Below are 12353 nucleotides of genomic sequence, written 5' to 3' on the forward strand. Positions count from 1 at the left end.
TTGATTAATCGAACAGCTGGTAAAGCCTCTCCATGAAGAAAAATGTCAGTTTGTACAGAAAATGTCAGCTTTTTCCCCCTCCAATCAGGACCTGCTGCATTTAGAGGAGAGACTGGGGACTGTGAACCGAGGAGCCTCTCAGGGAACCATAGAGAGGTGCACTTACCCACACAAGTACAAAAAGGTGAGGACCTGTCAGAGTGTGTGTGTTGTAATAAATATATAATGTGCTTACAGATTTTGAAGCTGCTGTCTATAGTTGTGAATGTATGCTGCAGTTGCCTCTGGGACAGAGTGCGCAGTGGTCTTTTGTGCTCATTTCAAACATCTGATGTTTTGCCAGCATTTAGAAAAACACTGTAGTGTCTTTTACCAGAGATTTGCAGCTGTGACGATATCTGTTGGGGCAAAGTTTCCGTAGAGGTTTCCAAATGTATCTAAATAAGCAATCTAACACCCTGCCACCCAATACAGAAGGTGTTGGAGAGAGACATTGACCAACAGTTAACCCCTGAAGCTTGGGCATCTATTGGGAAAAATATGCACGCAGACCCAGAATCGGTGAGAAATAATGAACAAATCAATTTGGAAACATGTCTCTGCTCACATGTACAGTAGATGTTAGTGTTAGTCTTGGGGGCCAGGGAATTCGGCTAATTACTTTGATTTGAATCATTTTGATTTGATTAAAAAACATTTTTCTGTTTCAGGACAAAATGACCATTCTCTCTGTCCCCAAATCTAATGTATTGTTGTAAACATAGTTACCTCTTTATCGGAAAAATATCACTTGTTTTTTTTTTTTTTAAATACAAACTTAATACATACTTCTAATCTTACTACAGTGTTTTAATTGAGTAGCTTGTGTTTGAATTCATAGGATTTTGTTTAACCATCTGTAATAGCAGTTGTTGATCGACACTGCTCATCAAAAACAAACGTTTCTCACAAACAGAGAAAGCTGCACGGTAAGCAAGACGAAGACGAGGGGGCAGATGAAGACACAGAGGAGAAATGCACCATCTGCCTGTCAATACTGGAGGAGGGGGAGGATGTCAGGTAAATGTCTCGCCTCCTGGGTGTTCGTCCCGCTCGCCGCGCTCGGTTTTGTGTGTTCAATTACGCTTTCAAGGGTGTGACGGAGACAGGTGGGATAGCAGGTGTAGTTTAGCCGTTTCACATTGTCTCATAGGATGTCAAAAAAAAAAAAAGACCCAGAGGCATTAAAGTAATCAGCAGAAAATCCCAAAGAGCCTTAAAATTACAAGCCTCATGGTGCTGCGTTTTGGCACTCACTCAAGTATTTCTTTTAAAGAGGATTTTCTGCCCCCTGTTGGTTTAAGAGAAACTGAAAAATTAAATGTTTTTCTGTTTTCTTTACCGTGCACTACAAATTGCGAATCCCTTAATTATTGTTACTCACTAACAACATTTAGTCTTTATTCTTACATTTAAACTGTGTTTTAAAATCAGTGTTTCCCTAATTGGAGAAAGCAGATGGCAGCTCTGTTTGTAAGGAATACAGATGAAAACTTAAATATATGAATTATACGATGGACTCAAGTGTTTAAAGGCACTTTTATCCGGTCAAATCAAAAACTTCCTCATTGACAGTGTCTGACATTGTAAAATATACTTAACTCTGTTTTTTGGAGCCTATCCCCAGCTGTCGTAGGTCGAGAGGCAGGGTGCGCCCTGGACAACTGTTACAGCTGTTAGCTCACTATTTCAGCCATTTCCTGACTTCTTTCAGCTGTTGTTGTATTTAAACCCATCTCTGCATTGAGGGTACCAGCATGCAGCAGTTTCATTCATTTGAGCTGTTTTTATGCAGCTTCTACAGAATACAACTTATTCACTTTTTGAGCCATTTTAATGTTAATTTAACCTTAATGACATTTTAATGTACCAATAACTCAGCTGTATGTTTGTATAGCTTATCCACTGGATTTTGTTGGGTTAGGGTAGCCCCGGCTGGGAGTCGGTGGTTTTGATACAGCTTGTATTTTACTCACAACAGTGGTTTAAGACTTAATGTGACAGAAAACAACAATTTCAGTCTTTGATTAACTAAAGATGTTGGGTTTTGAAAGCTTTGTTTTTGGGGCCTGTTGTTAGCTGTGGATTCGGTGCACTGGTGATCATTTAAAATAGCTGAACAGTAACATAGTGCTTAGCAAGTTTATTAATATCACCACTCAGTATAACATTTATGCCAAATAAACAGAACTGTAATTACCAAAATCATTATTTCTGTTTCTGTAATGGTTAATTCACTGATATTCACACGCTCTTTAATCAAAAAGATATTTTTAATAGGCTAAATTATAATTATTGTTGTTATCCATCAAGTTAAATTTTTACAAAATGAGAAAAAATGTTTTTAAAATGTGTTATTTACTTGCATCCTGAACAGAAAAAATATTTTAGTGGTTGAATGTTTATTTCTGACTTTCAGTTATTTGAGTATAAATGCATGAATTCAGAATAATATTAATATAGTTTATAGATTTAAACAGACAGATTTCCTGGCTTTTGCACGTGACCATAAACAAAGATTTTAGTAGACAAAGTAGTGCAATCGTTTCTGTTTTTGAAATAGGTTTCGCTGTTTTCATCGGATTTTAAAAAAAACCCCAAAACTATATTTTAATTAAGCTCATGATCAGGCAGTGCTGCTGTATCATGCATGTTAATATTCCATTCAATTTTATTTATACAGTGCCGAATCACAACAAGGCACTTTATATTTTAAGGTAGACCTTACAATAATACATACAGAGAAAAACCCAACAATCATATGGCCCCCTGTGAACAAGCACTTTGGCAACAGTGGGAAGGAAAAACTTCCTTTTAACAGGAAGAAACCTCCGGCAGAACCAGGCTCAGGGAGGGGCGACGGGTTGGGGAGAAGGAAGACAAGATAGGGAAAGGGAAGGCCTGCTTAATCTATTTCTTTGTCTCACGTCTCTCTCCTCTGTTTCCCCTCCAGACGCCTACCGTGTATGCACCTCTTCCATCAGCTGTGTGTGGATCAGTGGCTCCTCACCAATAAGAAGTGCCCCATCTGCAGAGTGGACATTGAGGCGCAGTTGTCTGCTGAGAGTTGATGCTGTTTTTTTTTTCCCCCCTTTTTCTTTTCTAACAACCCTTTTGTTAAAAATTTATTTTGAGATCATATTAATTTCTCTTCAGTACTGCAGTCAACCAAAGATGGCATGAATTACCCCTGCAGCAGCTCTACTGCAAGGATATTAAAAAAAAAAGACATCTGACAGAGAAAAAAATAAAAGCATTGAGCCTAGAGTGCCAGCTATCACATGTTACTACAACAGCTAGAATTCTCCATTAAGGGTTTAAGATTTTATTGTATTTATAAAGCTTTTATGTAGCTTTTTTGATCGTTTCCTCAAGTGTCATTTGCGTTCTGTTTCTCTGCATGTTTCCTCGCAATGCATTTCTTTGCACATATAACGTGGGCTCGAAACGGCCTAACAAGTTGCAGGTGAGGATAGCTGCTCTAGTAAAGATGCATTTCTGTAAACCCAATGCCTCGCTTTACTAGAATAGAATGTCAACCTCCAGTTAAGGAAAAAAAAAGAAAAACAACAAAAAACAAAACCAACATTGCAGGATTCATTTTACCAATCATTGTATCATTGATTAGTTTATGTTTAGAAGATGTGGATTGTTAGTGAGAGATGTTTTTTTTTTCCTTTCCTTTCTTTTCTTTTTTTTTTTAAGTAAATCAAGACATTCCTAACTAGGGAACTATGTTAACAGATCAGCTGCTGTATTAGTGCACACCCAGTATTTCTAGAGTGGAAATAAACTCAGATGTTCACCTCACTCCCAGAATATGCACACGCTTTGCTACGATTACACCACCCGCCCCTTCCCCCGTTTTCCAGCACCTTCATTTTGACTACAACACCGTTACCGCCACCATCCGATGTATTTTAGAGGACAAAGAAAAAAGAATGTCACCTCCCTCTCTTTGACTGTTCTTTCTAAACCGAACGATTGTCGGGATCTGCTGTGAATCTTTTCTTCATTCTGTTTGGGGTTCCTTCCTGCAGACGGGCCTGCGGACGCTAGGTTTATGTGAGGTGATCTCAGGTCGACGCACGACCCCGCAACCTGGGATCATTTTGTCAATTTGAAACTGGCAGTGGCGTTGATTTCCTGTGTGTATATGTGTGCGCGCGTGCGTGTGTGCTCAGAGGGAAATACACAGCTCAATCGGAGATGAATATTTACTGTTTATTCTCACACGTCGAACCATTTCACCCACCCTCCCTTTTTTGTCTCTCTGTAGTTGAGCAGCGGCGTCTGCTTTGGCCGCTGAGAAAAGAAAAGAAAAAAACACTAATGCTGTCGACTAACTCACTCGCATAGACTTGCACAAGAGAGAAAAGGGTAGGAGGACCGTAGTGAATATGACAGTGTGCTGAGGCCATGTATTTCCACTCTGACGAATAGTAAAAACTGAAAAATTACAATTTTGAATGGAGTGTTGAAATGCAGTACTTAAAGCAGGTAGCCATGCATTCATTGACTTAAAGGCACCAGGATCATATTCTGTGGGATTTCTATTAGTTTTAAAAAATGATATTAATAAACTTGGATAACTTAATTGTGTCGTTTCTTTGGCGTTTTTCTGATTCATCAGACATGCGAGTTTCTCACTGGCTTTCATAGTACATGCTTATCTGTCATTAAATTTGCATTGGCTTAAAGATCATGTAAAAGCTTAAATCTTTTATATTGGAGAAAAACCAACATAAAAGCACAAATTTACAGACCTGACTTCCCAAACTTCATCTTTGGGTTAAATAAATACACAAATGTACAAAAATCAGTCAGATATAGAAAATGATCACTATTACTACAGGCACATTTACTCTTTACTAATCTCATTATATATTAATCTGATGCGATAGATATAGATAGAATAGATGTGCAGTTTCCAAACTTTCCTAGTGCTTGACCTCCAGACGTTTTTGTGATATGTAATCTCAGAAAGCCTTAGATCGAGAACATGTAGATGATATCAAGTTTATTCTTTCTCGTTATTGTCATTATTTATTGTATTATTAAAAAGGACTTCTATTTTCAAATAATAAATTAATGTAAGATCATTTTAATCAATCATTTTTCTCTAATCAGTGCTGTTCTGGTTTTAATAAGTTGATATAAATAATTAGAAAGTCTGTTATGGACCAGGTGAGTGAGGTGATTCCATTTAGGAAATTGTTATTTTGTTAAAGCAAAAAGACAGAAGAAACTGAGCAAGTCTAGTCAGTTTTTCGAAATGGTCCATAGTTAAAATGAATGTGATTAAAAACTACTAGTGTCTAAAGAAGATAAACGCATTTATCACAACCGATAAAAGAAGACGTTTCTCAGATAACATAAATGTTAAAGGTCAACTATTCAAAATGTTGCAGTACCGATTGTAGCCACAAGGTGGAAATGAAACGCAGTCTTCCAGCAAAGCTGTGGCCCTGAGTGCAGCTGCACAGTGGAGGGTGTGACAGATCCTCCTCAATAAAAACAATGTAGAAGACATAAGTAGGAAATGTTCCTGCCAGCACAGATACATTTTTTTCTGTTTCAGCTGAGTAAAACTATTTCAAGGTAAAAGTCTCTTGTACCTGTAAAGCTGGGCTGAGAGACAATCTTTAGAAAACAGTCACAATTTAAACATAGATTTTGGTAAAAAAAAATTACTGAACAGTTAAATCTGCAGCTTAGACATTTACTTTTAAAAAAGGCATACACATCACTACATTTACCCTCCAGGTCTTCATTAGGTACACCATTCAACTGCTCATTAATGCAAATATCTAATCACCAAACACACAGCAGCACCCAGTGCATTTAGGCATGTGGACAAGGCCAAGATGAGACCTGCTGACTTTCAAACTGAGCATCAGAATGAAAAATAAAAGTTATTTAAGTGACTTTGAATGTGGCGTGCATGTTGGTGACAGACGGTCCAGGTCTGAGTACCAATTTCTAAAATTTACAGAAAATACCTTGTTGACACCAGAGAATGTCTCGATGACCAGACTGCTTTGTGCTGATAGAAAGGCATCATTAAGTGAAAACTAATCAAACTAATCCAAAGTATGAAGAAAAGTATCTATGAATGTAGAAACGTCTGACCTTAAGGAGTGGGTGTCACTCCTGTCAGCTAAGAACAGGAAACTCAGCCTTCAAATCGCACAGGTTCACCAAATATTTACAGAACTGAAGATTGGAAAAACATCTGCTGTGAGATTCTGATGGCAGGGTCAGAATTTGATGTAAACAACATGAAAGCCTCTTTGACAATAAAACAAACCAAAGCAGTTAAATATGCAGTATTACATGCTTTATTAAAGGACTGATCTACTGTTGTGTATTGCACAAGGATACTTTCCACCATCTGTTCAAACTATATTTCATGATGCAGAGGTTTTATGACAGAAGTCCCAGCAGTTGTCACTGACCAGAGTATAATGTGGTTATTTTATTTGGGAAAAAAAGGAATGTGTAAGTAATGAAAGCAGTGCAAAAAGATGTGCAGAAACAGTCGAGCACAAGTTAAATAGTTTGCAGCGCCACAGGGAAAAATGGCAACAAATTCACCTAAAAACAAATCGGTGCACTTGACGAAACAAAAATCCGTTCACCGTGATCTGTGATAGTAACCACACCGAGCGGAACAGGAAATAAAGCAGATCTGTGAGCAACAAAGGCAGATGAAAACCAGCATGTTAAAATCCTTCAGAGAAAATACAAAACAAAAAAATATTTAATTTAAATTCTAACCAGCACCAGGCATCCTCCTACATATGAACACATATACAGAATCAGATCTAAAATGCCTGTTTTTAACATTTAATGTAAACAAATTAATTACCAAAGCGACTTATTGCTATCTTCGCAACTTGTCCTTCATCAACTTGACTTACTGGCTGTGGCATGAACGATGTCTGTGTCCAAGGTAGTACCGGTGCTAATAAAGTGCTAATAGACCGCAGACAGCATGCTCAGGTTACAGTATACATGGCCTCTACTGTTAGTCTAATATACTGGTGTGCTAGAAAAGCAAAGACATAGTGATTAACCACTTTACTACACTGCCCTTTGACTGGTTTGGGTATTGCTTTGGTATTTCTAATCATTAGAAATCACAGTGTGGCGATTTAATGAATATGTGTTCCTGGAAAGTAGTTACAGTTTTGCACCAAAAATAAATATTTCCTGGTAAAACAGCAGTCACTTCATTTTTGACACGGACACATCCACGTTTGCTTCGGCAATCAAACCTTCATCTAAAACAAGCTAAACAAAACAACGTGTTGAGAGTAAAAATCACAGCCTGGTCCCACAGATTTAGCAGATTTCATTCCAGCGCTTCAAAAATGTTTTGAGCTAAAAGTCCTCAGCAAGATATAAATGACAGTAAGGAGAACACAGAAGCTATAAATACAATAAATAGTTTTGTTCAGTACTCAGAGGGACTGTGAAGGGAAAAGAAATCAGACCCTGGGGTCAAACAGTCTTCTTTGTCTTTAGAGCCTCATTTCAAGCTCGATGATCTTTTAGTCTGCTGGTGTAACCGGGAGTTACATTCGTGTACTCTAAGGCAGTAAAGTGGAGGAAGTGTCTCATTGTGCTTCTCTCTCCAACTGTAAGCTTCTAAGCTCCGCCCCTTCCTCTGAGAAGGTCAGCTGGGATGAAGCGTTCTCTCCTCCGTGTGCTGTGAAACCTGCAGCTCCTAGATCTTGGTGACGTAGTTGTTGGGGAAAAGTCCCTGCTTCCCACGAAGGCGTCCTGTCCACCACCCGGACACATCTGGCCGACAAACACGACTAAATTAGCGTCTCGTGAAAAATAGATGACAAATAAGCCCCTGAATGCCTTTTTCGCCCTGCGCTTACCCTCTTTGATGATGTCGATGACGTCGTCAGCGTTGAAGCTGAGCTCGTCTGTGTCCTGAGCATCGTAGGCGTACAAAGCTCTGCACTGGGGCACCTGGGGCTTGGGTTTGGGTGCAGGCTTGGGTCGTCCTCCTCCCGGCGGAGGCCTGCTGGCTGACGGTCTGTGGGCCCTGAGGTAACATCGAGAGAAACAAAGAGAGAAACGCGTTTGTGACTTTGTCTATGGTCGATCTCAGAATACGAGGGCATGCATAACCACCATCTCATTATACCATATACCAACCAGGAAACACCGATTTGAGGATTAAGATTTTTCATTTTCCAATCAACACTGTAATCAAACGGAAAGTGTTTTAAAGAGATAGCAGCAGTTCATAAATCAGACACAAGATGGCGATATGGTGCATGCCATCTCTATGCCTGCAACTGAACCTAAAATGTGTTTGTGAAGCCCTCAGGAGCACAGAGTGCTGATCCCAAGTCAGCAGCACCTTTTTTCTGCATACTGGCTGCATTCCATTACTTGCATATTGCTGTACCTGATTCTCTCGTCACCACGGCGCGAGTTAGTGTACGGGATGTATTTGGGGGCAAGTGAAAACCTCAAGGTTGATGTTAGAAGGATTTGAGCAAGTTTGAGAAGGACCAAATTGTGACTTGGTCAGAGCGCCTTCAAAACTGCAGCTCTTATGTGGAACAATGGCCGGCTCCTGTGGTCCGATCTAACAGACGAGCTACTGTAGCTCAAATTGGCCAGAAAGTTCAAGCTGGTTCTGATAGAAAGGAGTCAGAATAACCAGAACAGCCAGGTGCCCGTGCTGACTCCTGTCCACCAACAAAATGCCCAACAATGAACCGAACCATGGAGCAATATAGGAAGGTGGCCTGGTTTGATGAATCATGTTTTCTTTTACAACACGTGGATGGGCAGGTGTGTCCATTTTTACCTGGTAAAGACCAGGCATCAGGATGCACTATGGGAAGAAGGCAAGCTGGTGGAGGCTGCATGATGCTTTGGACAGTGTTCTGCTGGGAGACCGTGGGTCCTACCATCCATGTGGATGTTACTTTGACATGTAACACCTACATAAGTGTTGGTGCAGACCATGTACACTTTTTCATTGAAACTATTCCCTGATGGTTGTGGCCATCAGTGGGCTAGTGGAGTTCATGCCCTGGCAGGTCAGAGCTGTTTTGGTACCAACTCAATATTAGGTATAATTTTGCAGCTGATCGGTGTACACTGTAAATAAAAGAGGGATGCAGTCTCTATGGCGCCACCTGCTGGTCAGGCGGAGCAAATTCACCATCATCATCATCATTCAGGTGTTCTGACGTTCTGACCAAAGAGAGCTCATACCCTGCTTTATCATAGTTTTTTTTTTTTATCCTGTAGGGATAATCTATAACATGAGTTATATTGTAGATGTCTTATGTATCAACTTCAACAAAAAAAAAACAAATAATAAGTAAGGCCATAGATCAATGAGCTGTAGTGTTCACTGCAACCGGGCTTCTGTTTAAAACCAGAAAGGTCGCCCCCTGCTGGCCACGAAAAAGAACGCAGGTTTGAGGCACATCTCCAGTGGCTTCACTTTTTAGTGCCGTATGACACATCCGTCTTTTATACACTGAACTTTAAACAGGCAGTGAAGCAGCCTGTTTTATACATATGTAACTTATGCATTGACCCAATAAAATTATTTACTCCTGTGATATTAAAATTGAACCAATATTAAAATAAATCAATAAATCAATAAAAGCACAGAAGGATTCTTTCAACCTCCCAGAAATCTTGTTTACAAATGAAAAAAAAAATTTGAGAAAGAATTCCCACTTGATTGAAACAGAGCAGCAGCAGGAGCAGGAAATAAAAATAAAATAAAATCTTAGTTGCATACTACGACAGGAAGTCGAATTTTAATCATACAAGAGAATATGCATGAGCATTTCCTGCTGCTGCAAACTTTTGCACTCATGAAACACCAGTCAAAACACTGCAAACACTCCAACTCACATTCCTCCGTTTGAAGTGGGCGGTCTGCCTCCAGGACTACAAAAGAATAAATTATCCAAATTATGTCAAAATACAGAAACACAGCTATGTGTGAGAGTGTCTATAGTCATTTTAATACGACGGTTATAACTGTGTTCGTGACACGAGCCTGACTACTGTCTTATTTTATGAAACTGGGTTTGGACATTGGACATCTAAACACAGGAAAACTGTACGTTACACAACGCCAAATAATTACATGACTTCATACGTTTATTAACACAGAATCAATAGGAAAAAAAAGGACTTTTCCACCACATGAGTTTATCCGGGAAACAGGAACCTTTTGAGGAACTTAGGGTTTTAAACCAACAAAGAGCAAGAAAGAGTCAGAAGGAACCTTTAAATTCTTTGAGAAAAGTTCCTGGGACTAAAAGATCCACATAGTTTAAGGTGCAAGTGTAAATTCTCATCAAATGGGATTTCAAAGCTGAGCTAAAACAGTGCTGTGTCACATTAAGTTTAAGGACAACGAGCGACATTTGTTTTTAGCTGAAAATCAAAAAGATGAGTTGATAAACTGCTGATTTCTTTCAGCTGAGCTCTGTGAAACATCACGTTAGTCATACAATTAAGATTCAGCCAACAGGTGTCAGAGATAAAAGCTAGCTTTGCTTGACTGCCGACTTGCTGGTGACTCTTTCAACGTACAAATCAGCTGTGACATTTTTATTTCAAAGCTGGGAGACGACAACATTAACCAAGCAAAGTGTAGACGCTAAAGAACAGGTGTAACTTACAGCAGTATGAGGAGTTCAGGCACAATTTAAACTAATTAAAAGCTTGAAGCGGTGATGGGAAAGTCCTTGTTTTGTGTGGGTGAGTTAGTCTGTCTGTTCCTGCCTGGACTGTTTGGCTACAGTGTGTGCCGGTTTCTCACCCTGCTGCTCCTTGATCGGGGACTCTCAGACAGTCTAAGTTCGGCTGCTGGCGACTGCCGCCTCGCTCCTTCACCTGGTTGATGTTGCTGGGCAGGACCGGGTGCGCTGAGTTGTGGGACGATGGATGCCTCTTGCTGTGATGCTGTGAATTTCTCTGATTGGTGACATGGTTGCTGTTTTTTATGCCACCGTTCTGGTGTGAAACTGCAGAAAGAAAAGCTTTGTTGTCATGTGAGCTGTGAGAGAGATGATTCACTCGGGACAGGTGACCAGCGAGCTGCTCGGACGCTGTACCTGGAGGTCCCGGTGCAGCTCGTGATGGGGTGTGCTGGTGGCTTCTGGACATGTTTGAGCGACTCTGAGTGAAGCTCTTCCTGGTTGGGCCTAAAGGGGAGAGATATTCAGATATTAACTAACCAGCAGCTTTGTAATTTAGATAAACAAAACTAAAACACAGTTGGATCCATAATTTGTTGGATAAAAAGATCATTTTTGCAGTTTTGCCTCTGCTCACAACCACAGTGGATTTGGATCTAACAATAATTGGAGGGACAACTTCTTTCTCAGTAACACAAAAAGGCATGAAATGGCTCCACAAACAAACAACCTCTCAAAGAAGGAAACGCAGCATTTGGTGGATTACGGCTCACTGTGAGAGCAGGTAACCTTTCCACAGGTTCGTTCATACTCACGTGTATTCTTGGGAAGCCCGGGTCCGATGCTGACCTGCAGAGATTTGCTCGAAGGCTTCAGGACAGGCACGTCTCCCTGACCTTGGACAAATGTGACCTGCCTGGAGCCGCCGCCACTCAAGAAGCCCCAGTTCTCCTTCTTCAACTTCATCTCCAGTCTGAGAAACACGACAGACATTTTTATATCATCGGACTTTGTTTTTGTCTTGTTTGTCCTTTTGGCTTCTATGTTTACTATTGAAGTGTTTACTTACGTGTTACTGAACTTAAGCGGTAGCTTCCTCTGGGTTTTCTCCTCAAACCTTTGAGCAAGCAAGCTGATGAACTCGGTCTTAAAAATGCACTCCAGCAGGCTGTCGTACTCCTGCTCGTGCAGTATCAAGACGTCGTCCTGCATTGTGCTGAAAGGACGAACAAAGCAAGGGAAACTTTAAGTGTTATAACAGATCAAATCTCCCCGTTTTTCCGTTTTCTGTGAAACTTTGACAGAAGCTAAGATCACGAGTCAGAATCAGCTTTCACATTTGCATCAAGAGCCTCACAAAGCGGCTCACATCTGAGGAGGGACGACAGCTTGAGCCCGTAACCCGCACAAGGATACTTTGTTCCTCCCAGAGAAGTCGGGTTTTTCTCTGATGAGCTTTTTACAACTCCTGCTTTTGCTCATTGCACCACCTGGTCTGTATTACCCCGCTGACTCAAAAGCCACATGTTACTCCAGCAGCTCCACCTCTGAAACGAGCTATGCTGCGTTCCCATGAACAACAAAGCTACGATAAGTCTCTCAGCT

The 12353-nt window shown here is 40.4% G+C and overlaps 2 protein-coding genes across 10 annotated transcripts in view; one reads left to right on the forward strand and one right to left on the reverse strand.

Moving 5' to 3' along the window:
- rnf111 (ring finger protein 111) overlaps window positions 1-4636 on the forward strand; it is a 37479-nt gene extending 32843 nt beyond the window's left edge. For 6 of the 7 annotated variants that reach the window (XM_082539040.1, XM_082539038.1, XM_082539044.1 and 3 more), the window contains 4 exons: window positions 89-184; window positions 475-561; window positions 956-1059; window positions 2993-4636. In XM_082539040.1, the coding sequence (XP_082395166.1) occupies window positions 89-184; window positions 475-561; window positions 956-1059; window positions 2993-3110 (405 nt within the window). In that variant the 3' untranslated portion in view covers window positions 3111-4636. The remainder of the gene's footprint in view (window positions 1-88; window positions 185-474; window positions 562-955; window positions 1060-2992) is intronic. The other variant, XM_082539043.1, reaches the window with a different exon arrangement.
- Window positions 4637-6362: 1726 nt separating this feature from the next.
- Window positions 6363-12353, reverse strand: part of myo1ea (myosin IEa) — a 49711-nt gene continuing 43720 nt past the window's right edge. The window contains exons 23-29 of one of the 3 annotated variants that reach the window (XM_082527590.1): window positions 11818-11964; window positions 11564-11721; window positions 11166-11255; window positions 10871-11075; window positions 9952-9987; window positions 7935-8104; window positions 6363-7848 (exon numbers count right to left, since the gene is read on the reverse strand). In XM_082527590.1, coding sequence (XP_082383716.1) covers window positions 7772-7848; window positions 7935-8104; window positions 9952-9987; window positions 10871-11075; window positions 11166-11255; window positions 11564-11721; window positions 11818-11964 — 883 coding nt within the window. In that variant the 3' untranslated portion in view covers window positions 6363-7771. Of the gene's footprint in view, window positions 7849-7934; window positions 8105-9951; window positions 9988-10870; window positions 11256-11563; window positions 11722-11817; window positions 11965-12353 lie in introns of all 3 variants that reach the window. The other 2 variants (XM_082527589.1, XM_082527591.1) reach the window with 2 other exon arrangements.

This window comes from Aulonocara stuartgranti (genome assembly GCF_965226115.1).
Source record: "Aulonocara stuartgranti genome assembly, chromosome: 1".
Classification (NCBI taxonomy): domain Eukaryota; kingdom Metazoa; phylum Chordata; class Actinopteri; order Cichliformes; family Cichlidae; genus Aulonocara; species Aulonocara stuartgranti.